The 22,557-nt window shown below is 37.1% G+C and overlaps 1 protein-coding gene across 3 annotated transcripts in view; it reads left to right on the top strand.

The window, feature by feature from the left end:
- The window catches only part of SLC30A7 (solute carrier family 30 member 7), a 41,561-nt gene extending 19,282 nt beyond the window's left edge, over nt 1-22,279 (top strand). For all 3 annotated transcript variants that reach the window (XM_069789494.1, XM_069789493.1, XM_069789495.1), the window contains 4 exons: nt 1,146-1,281; nt 12,517-12,607; nt 13,633-13,782; nt 17,174-22,279. In XM_069789494.1, the coding sequence (XP_069645595.1) occupies nt 1,146-1,281; nt 12,517-12,607; nt 13,633-13,782; nt 17,174-17,221 (425 nt within the window). In that variant the 3' untranslated portion in view covers nt 17,222-22,279. The remainder of the gene's footprint in view (nt 1-1,145; nt 1,282-12,516; nt 12,608-13,632; nt 13,783-17,173) is intronic.
- Nucleotides 22,280-22,557: the final 278 nt, after the last annotated feature.

Here is a 22,557-nt window from a genome sequence, read left to right as displayed (position 1 = left end):
TGAGATAAAGTTTAATAAGTGAAGGGGGAAAAAAAAAAACTGAGGCAAAGGCATTTGCTCACCACCTCCCACCAGTATATCAATGTCCAGGAAGTCTCTGAGCAACAACTATTTTGGAAAGACAACACCCCAGTTTTATTGCTGAGCATGATGATATATGGTATGGAACATACCTCTGGTCAGTTTGGGTCAGCTGTCCTGGCTATGTGCCCTCCCAGCATCTTGCCCACCCCAGCTTACTTGCTGTGGGGGCAGAGTGAGAAACAGAAGGCCTTGATGCTGTACAAGTACTGTTTGGCAATAGCTAAAACATTGGTGTGTTATCAATGCAGATTTAGTCACAAATCTAAAACAGAGCACTATGCAGGCTGCTATGGAGAAAACCGAACTCCATTCCAGCAAGACCCAGTACAAATGTAGACTTGGAAAAGTCACTACAGAGCTGATTGATAGTTGTGTGTTGTTTTTGTGAGGAAGGATTATCTGAGTCTGGACAATTGTATTCAAAAAGCTGTTTCTGAAAGACTGTACCCATCATTGCCAGCAGAGAGCTCCAAAGGCTAAATTTTAGCTAGCTGCGAAGTGTTTGTTTCATTGTCTTTTAAGTTAGTGTGTTATTCTTCAAAGTAAGAGTGAAGTTGTTCATGTCTGCAGTATTGTTTAATTCTCAAAATCATTTGTCTTGGGTTTCTTTGCCAAATAACTTCTGCAAGATATTGTCAATGAAACATAAGCATCTTTCAAACCTTTACAGAGCTTTCTCTTAACAGTCTTTCCATCTTATACAGTACTTATCATTGCCTGTAGGCATCAGGGAACATGAGTTTCTTTAATATGGGTGGGTATTGAAAGAAAAAAATTGAGCTACATCTGTTAATCACTGCTTAAGTTGATAGCCATGCCATGAAATAGTCCTTACTGCTAAGTGCACAAAATAATGTAAATCCTTTAAATGCTCTATATTCTCCAAATACATTGAAATCCTGTGATCATTTTGTGTGTGTTTGACCAAAAATTGACCACAAATTTAACAAGCATAAATCATGTTGTCTAGTTCTTGCAACTCTTCTTCGTAAACTGTCTTTGAAATACTCCATTAGCTTTCAGAATACCAAGTTGTACTGATATCAATTAATCTCTTACAGGTGTATTTCTACACATTGTTGCAGACACGCTCGGAAGTGTTGGTGTAATCATATCTGCTATATTGATGCAGAACTATGGTCTAATGATAGCAGATCCTATTTGTTCAATGCTGATAGCACTACTTATAGGTGTAAGGTAAGTGTTGCTATCACTGGCATTTGGTAGTATTTTTGATGCTAGTTACAGCACAAATTACAGCTCAGAAGAAAAGGTTTGTCTGTTATGCTAATGACTTACAACATTTGCTTTTCTTCCAAAAGTGATGCGTTACCTCTGTTCCATACAGCTGTTCTGGTGTGCTCTTACATGAGCTATCTTTCTTTTCCTTTTCTACAGCTACAGCTTTTGCTCCTAAATCTGCATATTTTACCCCTGTTTGCATAATACTACAAAAATGTCTTTCAGGTTCAAACTGTAGAAAGCTTCCTCTCTTTTTTTAGTACATGCTTATATAAACCAGTGTACTCCAGTAAATGGAGCAGAATGGCTTCAGGGCAGTAGAGTTGAGCCTGCTGGCACAGGATGTGCCCTCGTCCTTGACAAATCAAGGCTGGTATTTTTTTTTTATTATTTTTTTTTCCCCAGCGAGAACTGTTTTTTCCTTTGTATTCTGAGACATCCTTATTCCTTTTAAGATCTGATAAAAATGCTTCAAGTAGTTCTGGGCTTTCCCAGTTGTTACTTACCAAGATCACTGTAAATGTGAAGCTATTTGAATTAGACTGGACAAGCAAACATTTAATTCAGTGATGCTGTTACTGAGGTTTTTCTGACAGCAGTTTCAATGGTGGCATAGGGCAGAGTGCCACAACTACAGTTACAGCCTAATAACTGAACACCTTTGTCTCTTCAGCAGTAGTGAATGTCATCTGATTAACTGCAGCTACTTGTGTTTATACCATATATGGCATCTTTATGCATGGCAGCGTTCACAGAATTATTGATGTGAATCTCCCTATTTATCAGAGTAGGGCAATATGCATCAGGCACTAAATGCCCACAGAGATCTGTGTGCTAGAGATCACTATTAAATTACCACTTTATATTAAACTTAATATTTTAACTTAAACCTCTTGTAATTTCATAAAGGACAAATTATTACAAACTAATTCTATTACTGAAATCTCAAAAAATGGGAAATAAAATTTGCAGGTTACCAAGGGGAAAGAAACTATTGCTGAGGCAATAGGTGAGTAAAATACAGATTTCCATACACTTTGTATTTTAAGGGTCTAGCTTTGTGTACAGCAAAGCACATGTGGAGTACTGATCTGAAAATACCATGTGAATGAGAGTTTTTTTCGTCCATTTGTACAGAGGTTGGATGAAGACTACCTTCCATAATAGAGGTTTCATAATAAAGCTGTTTATAGGTCTTCTAGCACAGTTAGGAGGAACATCTGAGGTCCATGTTCTGTGCTGAAAATGCTGGAGAAATTCATTGTTTGATGTGTCTTTTGACCTGATACCAGACCTCAGCCTGTAACATTATTGTGTTGGTCCACAACACTATTAATGATCTCTAGAATCATTATGCTAACTGAATGCGGTCAGCTGCATCATAGTCAGTAGAAGCAAGCCTGCATTTCTTGCAGACTGACACATCCTGGCACAGCAGTGGAGCAAACACTAATTGCGTGGCAGGGTGGGGGGGGGGGGGAGTGTGTGTTATTTTTTGTTTTAAGCAGTCCTACAGACAGCTATTGATGGTTTTGCTTGAAATGCACTTAAATGAGATCATAAGCAAGATGACTGGCAGTTTCAGGTGGATGTTCTTTGAGAGCTTGAGTCCCATTTTGTGGTGTTTTGCTTTAGTAATCTTCATTTACACCTCTGGACATAAAACCTTTGTTTATTCTGCCTTATTCTTCACTATGCTTTGTGTGTGCTCTTCTAGAATTAATGCAAGAGGTTTTTCAGATTTTCCCGTAAGGTGATCTTTTGTAACAATAATATGGGGGCCAAACTGACAATTGCCGGGATATATAATAGTTTTGTCCTTAATCTTTTCAGGTCACCTAAATCTAACCTAGAGAAAAGATTATACTGAAATTTTGTGAAATTTAATTTGAGGTGGAAAACATTGTTTGCAGAAAGACTTTAAACTCCTAGTAGCAAGAGCTGTGCCTAGTCTTTTTTAAATTGTCTGTTTGCTGATGGGGTGCGTGTGGGTTTGAGGTGGTGAGGAGGGTGATGTTCAGTATCTAGTACAGGGATTCCTGGCCACTTCTGTGGGCCTATTTGCAGCCTTGGTAAGTAAATTTTGTGGGGGATTTGGCTTTAGATTAAATAACTGACTGCTGTTTCAGAGGAATATTTGTCAATTTTACTTGTGCGAAGTAGCCCGCTCACATCCCTTTTACTAGTTAAACCAACTTTGATAAGGTGGAGTGGGATAAGAATATATGTGTGCCCCAACAAGTGGACCCATGCATGTGTGTTTAAAAATCAGGATCTGTTCTTCGTGGCTGTAGTAAAGCAAGCATAGTTGTGAGGCAGAGATGCAAAAGCCAGTCTGATGAAGTTGTCCAAAAGTTTTAATGCTGTCTGGGGACTTTCCCCTAGTTGGGACTGTAAAGCTTTGCTGCTTTCAAATAGGGTTGTGTAAAAGCTCCAAGGTGCTGTCTCTTTGTACATGAGTACGTTAGCTGTTTGGTTTAAATCTAAATATTAGTGTATTTTATTGCTGATCATCCCAAGCTCTTTTGCCTGACTCCACATTTTAAGTATATGAAATTGTCCATTTCTGTTTTAATTAGCTGCTTAGACCTCTGGTTCTACATTAAACGTATTAGTTATAAACTGATGAACTAGAGCAAGCAGTACTCTTCTTTACTGCTGTTAATGTTAACCAACAGCTCTCAGTGAAAGTGAAACCTTGAGCATGGGTCTTCTATGTCTTTGAGTATTCTGAAGCTTTAAAGTAAAGCATTGAAATGTCAAAATCTATATGGAAATGCTTTTGCTCTTGGCTGTCAACTGTTATTTGGGAGGGAGGCTTCTTTCCTAGGAGAATGTCTTTTTATGTATGTGTGTATCTTTGAGCTCTTGTTGTGCTGACCTTCTGTCACTTGTTCTCAAATGCCACATTACCGTATTAGATTACGATTTGCCTGTAGTACAGGTGTTCTTCTGTCATCAGGAAGGTATCTTAGGAAACAGTTGTGAATATTGCAGATGGCTCCATGAGTGTAAATCTAAAGTCATGGTGGGAGAGTTAATTAACAGAATTAAATTCTGTTAATTTTTAGATAATGAGGATGCACTATTGTGAATGTTACAGTCTAGAAACCCTGCTGGTTGTATATGAAAATAAAGTATACATAGAGCAAATTATTTTGATAAAGTCGGAAATTCCCAATAAAATACAAACTGGTAAATTAATTTTTACTCATGTTAGTTGGTGGCTTTCTTCTCTAAGGGAAGGATCCTCAGACCAGTCTAGATTTCAGTATCAGTTTGCATCTGTGTTTAGTCTAAGCAGTTAGTAGGCTTTCCAGCTGGAACGAGCTTGCATAGAGATGAATTAGGACAGAATTGTAGATGTAAATTTGAGGCAGGAGTCTTCTATAGGATAAACACCCATCTTGTAAACAGTATAATAAGGTACCTTGAAAGAAGTTTTTGAATTCCTAAGTTTAAAGAGTAGTTTTCTTAATCAGCTGGACAATCTGGGGCACTATCACTATTGGGATTTGGGAAAGATTATATTCTTGCAGTATGATGGGTATTATTGGAAGTGTGTATTCAGAAACATGTTTGAATTATTTTCAACAAAACCAGGTTTATTTTCTGATGCTGAGCTTTAGGTATATCTGTTTAAAAGAGGAATTCTTGTGGTAAAAGTTGCAGGAAGAGCAAAGATAATGGCGTGACAGTAGTTAGGTATGTGGGTTTGAGACTACGGAGAATCCATTCTGTCTTTAACAAATTAAAGACATGCCAAACATTGGCATGTTTTTTGGCCTGATGAGAGATTGTCATAGCAAGATCTAAGTAATGCATTAATGTGGTACCATGGTATAACTAACTCGCAGCTTTTATATCCTGTAAAGATACTATGATGCAAATAGTACAAAGTAACCTAGAAAAGTAATTAGATTAAAATGGAAGAATAACAGATGTTGAATGTGGTATCCATTACCAAGAACTTTCAGGTTCCCAACTCTAGCTGCTTTGTTACCTGAGTATGTATTGAAATTTTCTTAAAATGGAAAATAATTATCTCACTGAATTTTGTCTCAAATTGTACAAAAATAAATACTTTGCAATTCAATTTCATAATTTTCCTGAAACTGATGATTAAACATAGTTTAATTTAAAAATATATATCAGTAAATATACATTAGTATGTTACACTTTGCATGTCCAAGCAAATATTCAATCAAAATGTGGATATCATAGTGCACTTAGATTTTTAGTGTACTTTAAGGTCATTAAGTAGCTGTTGCAATTTATTTATGCCATTGCAGTAAGCTGTGTTTTGTTGAAAGTCTGATGATACTGTGTTCATACAGGCCATTAGATTTTAAATACAAAATGCATACATTTTAGGAATGTGTATAGACACTTTGTGTGGTCCAAATGTATCAGGCAAAGGCATAAGCTGTATAGAGTTTGTTTTAATTTACTTAAACTGTAAAAGTAATGTTTTTGATTCTTCATGTACAATTAATGTTTGAGATAAAAAGCTGAATGAGGTGATGGTGATAAGATGCCTTTAGAGGTTCATGAGACCCTTTGAGAAGCATTTTAATAGCTTGCGTTTTAGCAAGGAAATTTTAAAGAAAAAACTACATGAAAAATGAAAGACAAACTAAAAAACTGTATAATTGGTGAATTTAGTGTTTAATACTTGGTACATTTTTAGTTGTTTGAGGGTTTAATGACTTTATATTTTGTGCTTTTTTTCTGAATAAAATGTGCGTATACCACTTAACCTGATAGTGGTTTGGCTTCAATCATGTATCTTCCAAGTTAGTTGCTTAATGGTCTGAGTTTGACTTACAGAGTGTGCAGGGCATGGGTAGGGGGTAGATTTGATCCAGGGCTCTTTCTTTTTTTTTCTTTTTTTTTTCTTTTTTTTTTTTAATCTGTATTCTTTCTAGGATACTTATATATCCAAAGAGGGAATAAAGGCAGAGCACAAATCCTTATTCCCTTCCGTGGAACTATGTATAATAAGCCAATAGAATATCAAAGCAGTTGCATGTGAGTGCAGAGGGGAATCGTTGCTCTTTATCCAAGATTGCTTGTGTCTAGATGAAATAACTGTTCATTCATTTTATCTTGAGTGTTTGCTAGCTTCAGTGTTGGGCATCTCTCTCTGATTTACTTGAGTCTTGCCTGTTCCTATTAGTGGGTCTTCTGTGTTCAGTTTTCTGAAATGATGGCAACACTTGCCAAAAGAAATCACAAAAATATTTGTATAGGATGACTAAAGAACTTATTGTTGCCATATAAAGCTGTACAGCCTCTAATTTGAAACCTATTTTGTCTTGTGCAGATGCATGAAGGATTGAGCAACACCTCTTCAGAGAAGTCAAGCAGTGCTTTTAATTCAAATGGTTAAGCCTTTCTGTAGACATGTCTAATTAGTGCAAATTGTCAGCTACTGACATGGTCGCTCTGTGTTGCTCCTGTGATCCTTCACTAAAACTGCTCTAAGATGACACATTCTCTGCCTAACTCCTTGTGAGTTAGTGCAGAACATTCTGGTTGGACAGTGAAAATCCAGTGTGGGATTCTTCTGAGGTTGTTTCCACTGACAAATAAATACACTTCTAAGCTTAGTGGGAGCAGAAATCGGGTAGTTCTTGCTAGAGTATAGAGAGGTAAGATTAGTTACTTCCCTTCAGTAGACTACGACTGTCTACATCCCAGTAAAAGCCTGTCTTTAATACAATTGTATAGAAATATCGTTCATACCTGTTACACCTCATGCTTTGAAATTTTATCTTTTTGGAGGAAGAAAAATTGCCTATATATTACTGTTCTGATATAGAGAGGCAAAGACATGAAGTCAGATACTTTCCACTTTGCAAATTTTATTATGCTTTTACTTGCTGTAGAAAGTTGTGTTTTCTCCATTTATTTATTCATCTGTTGAGCCTTGACAAACAGAGGGCTTGGTAGTTTGTGGTTTCTCAATTGGAGGGCTATAGCCTGTAATCTTTTAAAATCTCTGCATCATAAATCTATGGCCAATTCTGAAGGATGAGGGGGGGGGGGGGGGGGGGGTTGTAGCTCTTGAGTGTTCCTGGAGGCTACCACTAATATCTGATGAATCTTTCTTTGATTACTTTCTGTACTATCTCATGCAAGTGTCCATTAATTATAAAGCATAAATAGGACATGCCTAAAAGATGAGTCTGGTTTATAGCATTTTGTTTGAAGTCTTTTTTTAAAAAAAGGCTTGGCTATTCATAGTTGTTCAGGTCGACACAAGTTTTTTTTTCCAAGGTGTTTTCCTCATAATTTAATGTGCCTGAATCAATAAAGAATTTCTCAAGTCTCTGAACTGCTTTTAATATTTAAAACTAAATGTTCCTTTATTTTTTTAGTCTTAGGATTCAATGTCTTATTCTGAAATGTTGAAGCAATTTTAGTATTTCAATCAGCTATGTGAAATTAGTCATCAAGCAAAAGCCACAACTCCAGTATAAACCAAGAAGTTGTCCAAACCCACTATTAGAGCCACATGTTTCTAGAAAGGCACCGTAGACTAAATATGATACTAGATTGGATAGAGCATGCAGACTACATATTACGTGGTCAAAGAAATGAGGCAATTTACTTCAGTCATTTAGTGAAGTTGTTTCCATGGATTACATCATTTTCACATAAAGTCTAGAACTGTTTGAGCATGATATAAAAGAGCTTTGGGGGAGGACATGCCTGTAACGTTTGGGGTATATACCTATAATGTTTGGGTCATAACAGTATAAAAAATTACTTTTTTAAAATGAAGTGCTGCATTCACGAAGAGTCAGAAAGAATGTTCTGTAGGAAAACTCCCCCAAACTAGCATGCTTGTCATTGGTGGTGTTTTAAGCCATCATTGCTAAATGGCATGCCTTTTATTTACAGGGTAATGGTACCTGCCAGCCTTGTGTGAGAATCAAAGTACTACGTTACTATGAGAACAGTCAATTTAAAATTGGAAAAGTAAATGTTGAACCTGTAATCCTTGTGTTGAGCAAAGCCTGCAGTCTGATTAAAATTGCCATTGCCTAATAGAAAAATTTTGTTAAAGTTCTGAAATAGACTGACAGTCTTGGCACTGCAGATGTGGATGGTGGCTGGGAAAAAAAAAAAAGATTTTGAAATCTGGCTGTAGATTTTCAGCTATGGTATTTGAAGAGCCATCGCTGGTCCTGAGTCTTAGCAGTGTTTGTTTACCTTCCACAACATCTGTCACAAGTATCCTCTATTTTCTATAGTGCTGAGAGCATGAAATGAATTTCCAGCTGTGCTCTGACTACAAGGACTGTGTAAAGGGTTCTTCACCCCAGAGTTTTCTTCAGCCTTTCTGTCCAAGATCATGACAATGCCAGAGTCTTGCTAGTTACGACTACAGAAACAGTGGCATAAACAGGATGGGACTGGCATGGGTATGAGTATTATCTGAATGTGATGCAAGTTGATTAAGAGTCTGATGCTTTCACTCTTCATTGTTAATCAGGCCATGTGTAGTAGTGGTAGGCTGGATATATGAGACTTATGTCAATGGCTTTTATCTTTTTGAACACCTTTTGCTTCCTCTTAAACAGTGTATGTGAAAGTGTGATGTGCTGCTGACTCATTTTGCACACATTAGCTGCTTTTGATATTATGGCTTTTGTAGAAGATATGTTTATGTCCCAAGTCTTGTTGTGGGTTAGCGCCTCGTTCAAATTCCATTGTCTTGTAAAAGTGTGATGTTTTAGATTCAAGGCTTGGTAATCAGAGACCATTGGAAAATTGCATCTGCTTTTAGCAGCAAAGCTTACAGACTGCTTATGCATGAAAAAACTCTCCACTTGCTGAGCATTCAGCATTATTTATTTTCCTCAGTAGTCTTTCTATAGACCAAAAAAAGGAGGGGAAATACCAGTGCAATAGTTGTTGCAGAGACAACCACGTGTATTTTGCACTAATGACTATCCAAAAACAGGAAAGCTTGGTCAAATTCTCTAACCACATTTTCAGCCTGCTTGGTATCATCGTCTTTCCTAGTGTTTTCTTCAGTCACATGAGATGGAACTAATCTTTCTAGTGCCTCGTGCTGATTAAGTAATACTGGTTTTTAGTTAGTTTTTGAGAAAAGAGCATGCTGTGTGGCATTTGGGGTTTTAATTAAAGGTTTTTTACTTCAGTAGTATGCATGAAACAATGGAAAACCTGAGACATCGGAGAACTGGATTCTGTAGTTTGTCATGTTAGTTTGTCATGTTAGTTTGTCTTACCGTAAAGGATGAACTTGTAAGATAGTGTCCCTTTGGATGCAGACATGAGTGCGTAGGCTTCTGTGCTCTAACAGCATTTGTGAGGGCATACTGCATCGCTGCTGCTTTTGGCCTTTTCAGCTTTGCAAAAGATAAATTTGTAGCTGAACAGTATGTCTAAGTTAGAGGAGGGAGATGTGAACTGGGATATGCTTCAACTGGCACCTGTAGTATCAAGCCACATCCTGATTTACTTTTATTCTTTGGACCTTTAAGATGTTGATGTTTCATTTAAACACCATGGCTTTAGCATTTTTGTGAAGTCTGGATAAAAGCATAACTTGTGCAGCTTGACTGCTAAAAACTTGCACAGGAGGTTTCCCTCTTACAGCTTTAGCGTAGAGCCATTACAAAAACACGACTGGGTGAGATCTTGCCAGCAGGGAGACTATCTTTTAAGCTGTACCACCTATCCTAGGAGTGGAGTGTCTTCCCCATTCACCTTTTTGTATATTAGTTGATTTTGAGCTAATGGTTCCAATATGTGCTGCTTTAAACTGCACCCCATGGCCTGGCAAGGAGAGACAACCTTTGGTACTTGTACACACCTTGCTGATTGCATAGACTTAACCTTGGAAGAGAAGTTTCTTAGGCAACAAGGTTTTCAGAATGAAGCAGATCTTAATTTTAAATGCATCTTCAGCTGAAGAGCTCTCTAACAGGATTTTAACTTCCTCTTTTCAATATGCATCCTGTTCCAGAATGAATTAACCAGTTTCACTGACCAAATCTGTCTTTGGAATGGGTTAACATGCCTCAACCTGCTAGTCTTAAATTTCCATAGGCTGTCTCTCCAAATCTCCTACTTGCCAATTCATTTCCATTCTATCAGATAATGTACATCCGTTTTATCAAATAACGTACATAAGTTGTGCAAATCAGACATATTTTGGTTAGATTTCTTTCATGGATTTTTTTCACTCTAGTGGTATGTTCCAATAAAAAGGCAAGCTCCTACATTCTCCATTCCTTTAGTCCTTTCCCTGGGAAAAATATGCAGCCTGTACACGTGTGGTTTTTGAAGCCTTTGGATGCATATGTTAGAGGGGCCTTGTTAAATTTATGGGCATGGAGTCAGTGTTCAAAAATCTTGTATTCGGTTTGCATCCTGAACTTGTATATTGGTCTTTCAAGGTTTTTATTAAGAAGCAAACCTCCATTTTAAATAGTGAGTTAAACTGAAATTAATTCAGCAATGGAGTATTTTGGCAGCTCCAGCTCCCTTTATAATGCTTGTGACATGGACATTATTTAGTGAGATGGGTCTGTTGATAAGAGAACCTTTTTCCCTAAACTTTTGTAATCCACTATATGTGGAATGTGAGGCTCCAGTTAAGCTTCCTTTAGACAGATTGACAGTTATGGCATTGCTAAATGTTTAATTGTCTTGGTGACAGGTCCAGTTTAGGCAACTCCTGCCCGCTCCTAATTGCTTCTTCCTGTTTCTGAACCGATTCCTCAGTAGCAGTGCAACTGTGTGAGGCCACATGATGGAGTGCATCAGGCACTGAATTTGGCTGGAATAACCAGTGTGCCTGCGAGTAGACTTAATTTTAGGGTGGTGGTTTTTCCAGGGGTTCATTAGACAAGGCATGCAGCTTCTAACTCCCTCCCACCCCTGGCTAAGTATTAGCCAAGGAGTGAGCTGAGCAGTCAATCAGCCAGCACTGCTTCCATGTACAAATGGAATCATCTCTTTAAAAATGGAAAGGAATGGTTAGGTCATGCTGTTCAACATCTGCAAATATACAGCTGGTCTATGCAGTGCATTCTACATCACTTCATGAGATTTTAAACAAAGTTGCTGTGGTTTCCTTTAACAGACGGCACAACTAGTCTCCAACAAATATTTTCTGGATGCTTTTTATCCCATCACTATATACTCCAGCTGTGATGGCAGTGCTGAACACTGAAATTCAGCTTATAATTTCTGAAATATATCATCACTTTTGGTCTAGAGTGTGAGGTGACTTGCATGTCCTTGAAATTAGATTGCTATTTAAGTTTTAGTGTTGGGCTATAGATATTTGTCATCTGCTTGAAAATTTTAGGATGCTCTGAGCCAGATATGATGTGCTACTCAAAAAAAAAAAAAACCACCCACAAAAGACAACCCAAAACTTAATAAGATTATAAATTTTTAGTGGTAGCTTCAGGGTATGGGCTTACTGGTCTCCTGGTGTTATTAAAAGAAGAAGAAGAAAAAAAAAAGAAAAGGAAAAATAATAAAAAAGGGTATTAGTATGATCTTAGTTTGCTGATTAAACAAGACCATTTGGCCAGGAGGGAACCTCTAATTGCTTCCAAATGTTTAATCCTTGAGCTTGGATGAGACCCTACACTTAGTTCACTTCAAGAATATGCTAAGTTGTCTGTTTCTGACAAATAACTTTGTTATAGCTGGACTGGTCCATACTAATTTTGTTTTATGAACTCGCTATTATTGTCTTAGTTCATAAGAAAAATATGCCTTAAGCCAAACACAAAAGCAAAAACCATTTCAGTTGCATATTTTTGTCATTGGTTGTGAGTGATTGCCATTGAAGTGGGTTTTGGTTTTGAGCAATACTTATCAGCTGCTTTGTCAGATAACTTTTAAGACACTAAGAAATTTCATCTCAAATCCCATGATTAAACTATTAAGTCTTTTGTGACTGTCCACCAGTTGTCTCTGTGGAAAATCTGTGGGAAAAGTAATCTTGCCTTTAGTAAGATACCATAGCAATTTTGTCAATCCTTTTATTTTCTATATCAGGCAACTTTCTTAGCTTCTGGTGGAACAACTAAAGAAAAATTATTCAAGAGCATTAAGGAGTATTATGTTGCTCTTTGTTCTGCATCTTTTGAAAACATAATAGTAGCTAACTTCCTTTTTTCTTTCCAGTATTGTTCCACTTTTAAAAGAATCCATTGGAATTCTGATGCAGCGAACTCCTCCTTCCTTGGAAAACGCCCTGCCTCAGTGCTACCAGAGGGTGAGCTCTTAGGCCGTTTTTGCTTCAGATCAAGCTGCTGACTGAATGAGCCTCAGTTGTGTGTATGAGGGTATTTTGTGATGTTTTTCCAGTAATGCTTGTGAAATGGTCCTTAGATTATACAAATGGAGGTACCAGTTTGATTCTTATCTTTCTGAAGTCCTAAATTGTATATAGCTTCAACTCAGTTTGTGTTTTAAAATGTGCTATGTTGGTTTAGAAAAAAAAAATCTTGAAGCTTTTCCTCTCAAAGTATTTTGTGCTGATATAAAGTGCATGTTTTTCTGTTTCGTTCAGCTTTTGTCCCCCTCAAAATCTAGTTCTTAGTAAAGTCAGGTGGCGTAACATTGGAAGTGTATTTATAAGAATTTGTAGATTACTCTGGATTTGACCTCTCCTGGTACTCTTGTTTAACTTAGATAAGTTAAATAAATAGGTATTACTGTGTCATGACCTGAAGATTGAAGCACCTTTGCAAAGTTAATAGAAAGCACTTGTAGGAGTACCATCTTTCCTCAGGAAGTTACAGGATTGTAATCGTCATGTGGAGGGTTTGCTAAAATTGGACAGAGGAAGAAGAAGGGTTTTGACAGGACAAATCTAAGCCCTCACAAAATATTTGCAGAAATATTAATATATTACTGTTAGTAGTTAGAATCTCTCACAAATTGTTTAATGGGAAAACTCCTGCATTGCAAAAATTGCTGTTTTAACTGAATGCCCTCTCAAATTTAATAACTGTGACTTTTCTCCTTGGATACCACTGTTTTCAGAAATGGTTTCAGTTAGATATATGTAGAATGTAAATGCAGCAAGATATAAAATCATGACATGTACGTACAATCTGTATGTTTTCACCTTCCTTATAATTACTGAGATAGTAATAAGGAATTTAAGTGAAATATCACAAATTGCACAGTTAGCTATAAGTAGAAGAACACATTGGCTTTTATAATATTTTCTGTAAAACAGTACAGACAAACATTTTCTGAAATACATTTTTTAAAATTTGACTGTATTTTCAGGTGCAGCAGTTGCAAGGAGTTTACAGTTTACATGATCCACATTTCTGGACCCTCTGTACTGATGTTTACATAGGGACTTTGAAATTATTAGTAGCTCCTGATGCTGATGGAAGGTGGATTCTAAGCCAGACTCACAATATTTTTACTCAGGTATGTCTCATCAGCAGAAATCACATCTCAAAGCGTAAATTGCCTGTCACGTGATGTGACGTTGTAATTCTTATCAAGAAAAATTAAATGTTTCTGGTTTTGGTATCAGTATGTTTTGAAAAGCTTCGCTGCTCCAGCTGTATAGAACAATTTCAAAATACTCAGTAACGTAGATGGAATTACTGTACCTCTCTGCATTACTTTTTTGATGCCACTTAATGGAAATAACAGCCGTAATTGTCTGAGGTGTATCAAATTAAGTTGAAACCCTATATTGACCTATGAGGAACCAAGAAAATAGATGAGGCTTACCTCAAGATACAGCTTCCGACCACAGACTGGACCTACTTAAGTTTTTCATTGTGCTGATTCTGTATTTGTCATTCATTTCTATCCCTCTAAGAATCCATGGTCTTTGCATATTTTGTCTTTTAGTAATATCCATGCCATAGTGATGTTGTGGTTTAACCCCAGCTGGTAACTAAGCACCACACAGCCTCTCACTCACTGCCCCCCACTCAGTGGGGTGGGGGAGAGAATTAAAAAAAAAAGTAAAACGTGTGGGTTGAGATAAGAACAGTTTAATAGAACAGAAGGGAAGAAACTAATAATGATAACAATAATAATAAATGGCTTGGAATATACAAAACAAGTGATGCACAATGCAATTGCTCGCCACTTGCCAACCAATGCCCAGTTAGTCCCTGAGCAGCGATTCCCACCCAGGCCAACTGCCCAGCTTACATACTAGACGTGGCATCACATGGTATGGAATACCCCATTGGCCAGTTTGGGTCAGCTGTCCTGGCTGTGTCCCCTCCCAAATTCTTGTGCCCCTCCAGCCTTCTTGATGGCTGGGCATGAGAAGCTGAAAAAGCCTTGACTTAGTCTAAACACTACTCAGCAACAACTGAAAACATCAATGTGTTATCAACATTCTTCTCATACTGAACCCAAAACACAACACTTGCTATACCAGCTGCTAGAAAGAAAATTAACTCTATCCCAGCTGAAACCAGGACAGGTGATCACTAGTTAAAACGTAACCATCAATTGTCATGTTGTATATGACCAGTATGTTCCCATTTATTTCCTTACAGTTTATATTTTTTTATATAGATAGTGATGTATTTGATAGCACTTGTAGCTGATATGAAATGCTACAATTCTTGTGAACAACAGAAACTTTATTAGAAGTTGATAGTTCTTGCCTTAAGATTAAAAACTTATAAATTTCAGAAAGATTTTTCTGTTGCTTCCTTATACTTTTAACCATGAAACATGAAATTCAGTTTGGCTGCCTATCCAGTATAGCTACTGGATGTGAATGGTTTACAAGTAGAACTTAGAGTCTATTAAGATAAAATAGAAAATTTCTCTCCAAGCAAGAGAACTTTGTGAAGAATAAAGCTGGAAACTTTCTCATACCATGCAGAGCCAAACATCCTGGGTTTATCCTTGACGTTGGAGGACTGTATTTGAAAAAAACTATTACATTTTTCCATAATGTCCTTTCTGTGCTTTTGAGTAATGGAGAGTTTTGTAGCTGAAAAGGAGACAAATACTCCTGTTTATAACCAGTGTTTTAGGTAACAGAGTATTATTAGCTAAAGGGTAATATTTTGGAGATATGTAAATTACTGACTTCTCTAAGTGAGCTGGACAGTGAAGAAAGGGAGCTTCTGATCAGGTATATTTGATACTGTAAATAAAGACTGCTTCTGTCAACAGGTTAATTGGTGCTTGCATAAATGTTCTTTTCAAAGCTTTCTACAGTGGGGAAAAGTCTGTGTGTGCTCACATGCACATTCTTTTCCTTGTTCTAAATGTTGTATTGGCCCACTGCATTGGCAGCTTGCGTACGTGATGGCTTAGTGAATTTTTTATGCATCTGATAAGTGCCCCTTTTACTAACTGTTTTACAACATTTATTAAAAATTCCAGACTGGACTGGGGGGGGAGGGGGGTGTTATGCATCTTGCCTACTAAGTTTCTGGACTTTCAGGAGAGACACCACTGAAGCCAACCCTACAATGGTGCTGCCTGAGCGCATGAATTCTTTTGAACTCCTTAAAGTTTAAGGAATTTTAAAGTACTCAGTTATGGGGAACCAAATAAAAATAAACACAGGTAATTGGTTTTATGTTAGAGACTTAGGAAAGGAGGATTTATTGTTACAAATATTCTAAAATCAAACTTTATGAATAAAATTTGGTCCTTTTTGAGATGTTCCATCACATACAGCTTTAGATTATTGAGTAGGTAGAAATCAGTCTGTTTGGCTTATTCTGCAGACTGAGTAGTTTGAAACTAAGGGATATTTTTGGGGCAGGACTATACAGAACATCCTATTACATTAAAACTAATTTTACATCTCAAGTCTCCAAAGGATTGCATTTTCCAAGGGAGTCATTAGCTCTTCAGCTGTTTTGTAGCTGTGCAGGTATCAAGAGCCATGTGTCTAGAAAGGGAATTGGGAGAACAAGGTCTATCATTTTTCTTACCTGACCTATGGTAATAAGTGGAGGAACAGTTGAAGCAAGTAGAGGTTCTTCTCCTTAGTAATATTGGCCTCATTAATCTTAATATAATTGATAGTTGTTTTTGCCACTCAACTGAGCTAAAAGCAAGTTGATGATAGTTGAAGACAATATGATCTTTAGCGGTGTTCAGCCTAATGCTTCAAGATCATGTTGCATAACCAGTGACCATCACAACATTATTGCTGGCCTGCCGCTGAGGTTAAAATGAATGACTAAATGATTTTTTTTAATGCTGTTTTATACTGAATGATGATAAAACTAAGCAAGTCCATCTAAGCCTAGTTTAATAGGATTTCTGAGGAGACAAATACTTTCGTACAATTCACATACGTTTACCAGAAGTTATTTTAGTGTGTCATGATGTCATGTAAATTCACTGTAGTCGTTGTTTCTTGCTGAAATCTTAAGCATAGAACTGGTTCGAATAACAGATCCCATGTTATGCTCTTGTGCTTAGCTCCATTTTTAACTGACAGTTCTTCAAGCAGCTTGCTTTTCAGGAAGTTAAACTTGTACAAAATAAAGAATTACTTTTGTGCAGTTTCACGTACAACAGTTATTTAGGATGAACCAGACAAGGTAATGTAGCCAAGCTAATGTTGATATATAATTATATATGTGCACTTGACTGTGTGAAGAACTATGTATTCATACAGCACTCTCAAAGTTTGTAGGTTTCCAGATTGCCAGTATCTCAGTGAATTATGTGCTAAATGTGGAAGATGAATTACAGAAAAATAAGATGCTGAGGTTTTTGCTAGGTTACTTACTGACATGGACTGGTGTTCAGGTCAGTTAAATTGCTTTGGCCTTACAGGTTTTTTTCACTCTCCTTCTCTCTTCCATAGGCAGGAGTAAGACAGCTTTACATACAGATTGATGTCGCAGCCATGTAGTGAATTTCTGAAATCGTGCTGTTGGACCAAAGTTTTCTGTACTGTAATGGTATAACAACATACTTCTCAAGACAGAGCCTGCTACCACCACTGTTCTGGAATTGACTGAATAGATTTTTGCCCTCAGGCTATGGATGGAGTTCACTTCTAAGGAGCGGATATTGAATGAAGGTTATGGACTTTGGGTCTTGTCTTTTTGTGGCCCCTAAACTTGTACGTTTTTGAGGGTTTTTTACTTACTAAGATTGTGGTACTGGAAACCCTGTCATGTCTTCAGTAAAGCTGCTGAAACCACTGCTCATTCCCATAAAACCAGTGTTATCAACAATTGGAAACTTGTTTTGTAGATAATGTCACAATGGCTGACATGCTTCAATATAATTCTATGTTTGTACAATTGTTTGTACTTTGCAAACTTAATGAACCAAACCATATTGGGTTTTCAAGTGCCTTCTATATCAGGAGAGGTATTTGCCAGCATAAATATGGAGCATCAAAGGGTTTTATTACTTTTACAAATATCTTGTATGCAGTCTGATTATTTACTAGTGGTGTATGTGGGGAGGTTGTGTACTTGCCTAACTGTAGATGTTAGACTTCCCTTATACTTGCATCTTACCAAACAGACAGAAAAATTCTAAATGTAAAAGGCAAAGCTGTTGTGAAGAGACTTGCTTCCAAAACAAGCTGGATATTTTGTTCCACATATCTTGTGGAAATTATTTCAGTCAAAATACTAGGTTTAACTCTAATTCTTAGTCTCTTCATATTGTTGGGAGTAATCAGACATTACATGATGCTACTCATGTTCATAGTCACTGAAACAACAGGCAGCTGAGGGAAGATGCTGGTGATGGAAGCAATGCTTGAAGTTTTTTATCTTCCAAGTTATGTGGCAGGAAAAATTAAATCCCTAAATTGTTTGTGAAAGCTTAAATCTCCTTGATTTTAATAGGTTGTAATAATTTTTATTAAAGTGATTGCTGAGATAACTTTTGCCTTTCCAAATACTGAAAATAATTGTTCCTGGTGGTAATACCTGAAATGGAAATAAGGACCATGGTTCATGCTGTTTAAGGTCATGCTTTTTCCAGGTTGACAAGTCTGGTATTTTTTACTATCTTACTATCTGTAGCCTTGTGTGTTTTCATGGGGAAAAAAAAAAATTCTTAGTGCAGTAAGTAGGTTTTTCTCCAGAAACATTAGTCTGTCATATTTTTCTAGCATTTATAATCATAGTACGCTTCAGATCAGAGCATTGTTTTCAAAGACAATCTGCTATGCTTGGTATTACAGATGATAATTCCACTATGCTGTAGTAGTTAACTTAGTAATGGAAGATTTTATAAGAGGACATTCTACAAACAGAACATTGTGGAATAAAAAACAAACCAGGCCTTCTTCTGATAAATCATAGCCGCTGCTGACTGGTATGGATTTTAAGTCTGGTACCCAATATGTGCTAATACTGAAATCAATGCCCTCTGAAGCTGACAGTGTCTGTGTAGTAAGTGCTAGGCACTATGAAAGTACCGAAGATTCATTTGCAGAAATGGTTTGTTTGCTACTGATGTTGCTGAATTCATGATTGAGATGAAGGGTTTCTTGCATTCATTCTGTTGTTCCTATACAGCACCTGAATTTTGATCTCTCTTCATGTGAAAACACAATGGTTGCCAAATTGATAGGTGGTTCCTGAATTTTCCAGATGAGATAATGAAACATGAATGTTGATTTTGTACAAAGCTTGGGGGTGTACTCTTGTGCTTGGAACTGAAAACTGGGTGTAAAGAAAAATAGCAGTAAAAAGCCTCATACATGTTGCTTCTGAGCTTTACAGTCTCTTCTAGTCTTCAGATCCCTCCTTCTCCCTACTGCTGTTTTCTGATCCTGCTTGCTTCTCCTGGGGATGCAGGTGCAGAGTGCCCTTTCAGCTGGCTGCACTGTTCCACATCTCTCTCTTCTGGCCTCCTGCCTTGGCACCCTGTAGGCTCCCTCCCTGTCTCACCTTGCAGATGCTCTGCCAGGCCTGGAGTTCCTGACTGGAGGATGGGATCTGAAAGTTACACGGCACAGGGTAGGGTGCAAGAATCTGTCAAGCAGATTTGAGTATTGCAGTTTAAGATACCGTTTGCTTATATGTTCACAGAAAAGGTAATTAAAATACGGTTGTGACTACAGGGCGGAGATCCCTCATTGTTTTGTAGTATGTCGTGTATAGACTGCTGCTTGTTGGTTGACAGCATGATTGCTTGATTTTTTATTTTTTTTTAATAGTTAATATTACTACTATTTGAGGCTAGAGAAGATCAACTGATACCACTTTAAAGGCAAGCATCAGCCAACTTCATTGCAATTATGTCATGATCCAAGAGCAGGCTTTGGTTTAAATCATTTTTATACCAGCACGTTTCAGGACCAAGTATTCCTGGACTTGCTGAAATACTGTATTGCTGCCCAAGTTGCTGAGCTTGGCTACTATTTTAGTTTTCTTAATGAAAACACAACTGCTACAATTTGTTTCCAAGTGAGAATCTGCCTGAGTGGCAGTCAGGTTTGGTGGTGGTGTGGTTTTTTGAAGATGTACATCTACAAACTTTTTAAATATGGGAAATTGAGTGAAAAAGCCTATAAGCTGGTTATAATTATGCAATATTGGTTTTAATAACTTCTGACATCTTTTTGTTGCTCATTATGATTTATCTGACTGTTGGAAGCATATGTACAAGTGGGAGTTTTCTAACCAAGATAGCACGTTCTTCATTATTTTTAAGGACAACTTGATTTTTTTATAATAAGTGTATCATTTGTTAAATATAATTGAGGATAGTGTAGGGAAGTCAGACTCAAAGTAGACTTTAAACCTTTTTAGGCTTTCTGAAAAAGGGTAAGCATCACAAAATTCTACAAAACACAGCAGATGACATGTCCAGTAGGTAACTACAATCACATCTAATACATTGGTAAACAGTGTGACATCTGATTTATTTTTTTCACCTACTAAAGGGATACTTGCTCAGCTTTTAGGAGAGTACAAATCATGCAGTTACAGGTGCAGCTTTTCTTATCCTGAGAGTCAAAGCTCCATTATTTTGTGTTTTGCTAATTACCTAACACTTGCCTGCTTATGTAACACTTTGCTTTTACCACTTTATTGGCGCTGCATCGCATCATTTAAACTGACTGATATCCAGAGATGGATGAATGTCTGCAGATTATCTGCTAAAACTCAGCTTCCTGGTATCCAGTATGGAATTTTGAACCAAGTTTTCAAAGTAAATGATTTTCTCATGTTTTCATATAGCTGGTCTATCTTTGTGGGGTTTTTCTGTGACTGAAAACAGTAACGTACAACCATATTGTCCCAAAGAGCAAGCCTGCAAACTGCATGATTTTTACAGGACCTACAGCAAAATAAGAAGATACAACAAGTACTACAGAGTGTCTGTATTAAAATGCCCCAAATGTTTGTCATGGTAAAAAAGAGTGGAAGAAAACTACTCTTAAGAGAATGCACAGTGAAGACTGGTCCTTTGTAGGCTAATCCTGTTAAGTCTATACATATGGGTAGACTTGTTCCTTACATCAGTAGGGCCCCTACAGAGAGCTAGATTACTTGTGCGATTTGCTTAACTAAGGCAAAAAGCGCTAGTCCAAATAAATGACTCTGCTTTTTATGTAATACTGCTTACTAAAACGAAAGTTTACTTGTATCATTAGTAAGAGCTGCTGACACTATTTTTACGTAAAAATTGAAACTGCTGCTACTAATAAAATGGACCTTAGTGACTCTTAACATTCTGAATTTTTTTTCTGAAGAAGTAAAGCTGGGTTTAAAGGTGAAGGAAAGAAGGGTATCTCTTTTTAACTGTTGTAAGTGAACCTGTTTTGTGAATGTAAACAAGATACAAGAGGGGAGAGAAGCTGCTGCTGAACTGCAGTTTTCCACCCTTTGCACCCACTGTGCAATCAAATTGTAAAGTTCATAGCTTTTCTCTCACCGTGCAGACTTCAGTTGCAGAAACCTTCATGCTTCTATAAAATGCAAATCCTAATCACTACTTGTTAAACAAGATCTTTAAATACCAGTTCAGAGCAACAGCTTTACTTACTAATTAAGCCCTGTCCTGTTTTCCCCAGTACTTGCCACTTGCTATGATTATTGATTCTCCCACCCCTTTTAAGCGTGTTTGGGAATGAATGTAGAGGGATTTTTTTTTTTTTTTCCCCCCCCTCTAATCCATTTCTCTGATCCCTAACACTGACTCAGTGGTTAATTCCTCCTTTACACTTCTGTGAAAATCCCTATCTGCAACTTGCCGGGATTCCCTTTTGGATTTCTCACCCATTCAGGCTTTGTTGCAATGACCATCCCTTTTGGGACTTCACTGGCTAGAGACTGCTATAATGTGAAAAGATGCCAGTTATGCTTCTGCTGTGCCTGGCATGTGAAGACTACATGTCTCACTGTGTGCAAATACTGGTTAATCTACTTGTCTGTTTCAGTGAGCCACAAAAGGTTCTTGCCTATGTGGTGATTGCGGAAATAATGTGTAAAAGCAGTTGTGTATTTCACTTCTCATGTGCATTGAAGTCTTTCATGTGTATGCTGGATTCTTGTACAAGAGTTAAATGAATCACTACAGTATTTTAGCTGAAGTGTGAAATATTGTGAATGAAGAAATTGCCCAAATCATTCCTGGTAGCATACAGCATATTGCTTGCATTCAGCATACTGCTTGCCTTTACCTTTAAATTACAGGAATTATTCTTAGCAGTGAGCTTAAGTTGAATAGTACAGTATATCAAAATACCTGTAAAGAAATCTTAATGATAACACAAGGCAGCTCACTCAGATTCTGAAGACTATGTATGATTTTGTTTTGGAATGCTAATGTTAGTAGCTTAGCCATGACTTGTCCCAAGTGCAATATTAGAAATTTTTAATGTAATCTTTTCTACTTGAATACAGTCTATATAAAATGTTAAATATCCTATATTGCTGAAAAGATATGGGATCAAATTTCTTTCCAATAAATCTTCAGTTTAAAAAAAAAATGCATACAGGTCTGCTTTGTTGTCATACATACTGTGAAGACTAGTTGAAATAGCAACCACTATCATCCATTAGCTGATTTTAAAAAGAATTTTTGCAGTCTGTTTTCTGAGAATTGGCTTGAGGTTCATTGTGGTTGCTGCAGTTTGAGTCCAGCACTTCATAAATGCTAGCATTAACATATGAAGAAATCCAGTTCTATTTTAAGTTGCAACCTTCTGAAATAATAAATTCTGTGCAGCTTCTCCGTTTCACCAACTGTCCAAAGGGTGAGTTCTTG

The sequence above is a fragment of the Haliaeetus albicilla genome, chromosome 8 (genome assembly GCF_947461875.1).
Source record: "Haliaeetus albicilla chromosome 8, bHalAlb1.1, whole genome shotgun sequence".
Lineage (NCBI taxonomy): Eukaryota > Metazoa > Chordata > Aves > Accipitriformes > Accipitridae > Haliaeetus > Haliaeetus albicilla.
The sequence above is the reverse complement of the archived record's forward strand: the minus strand, read 5'-3'. Positions and strand labels throughout refer to the sequence as shown.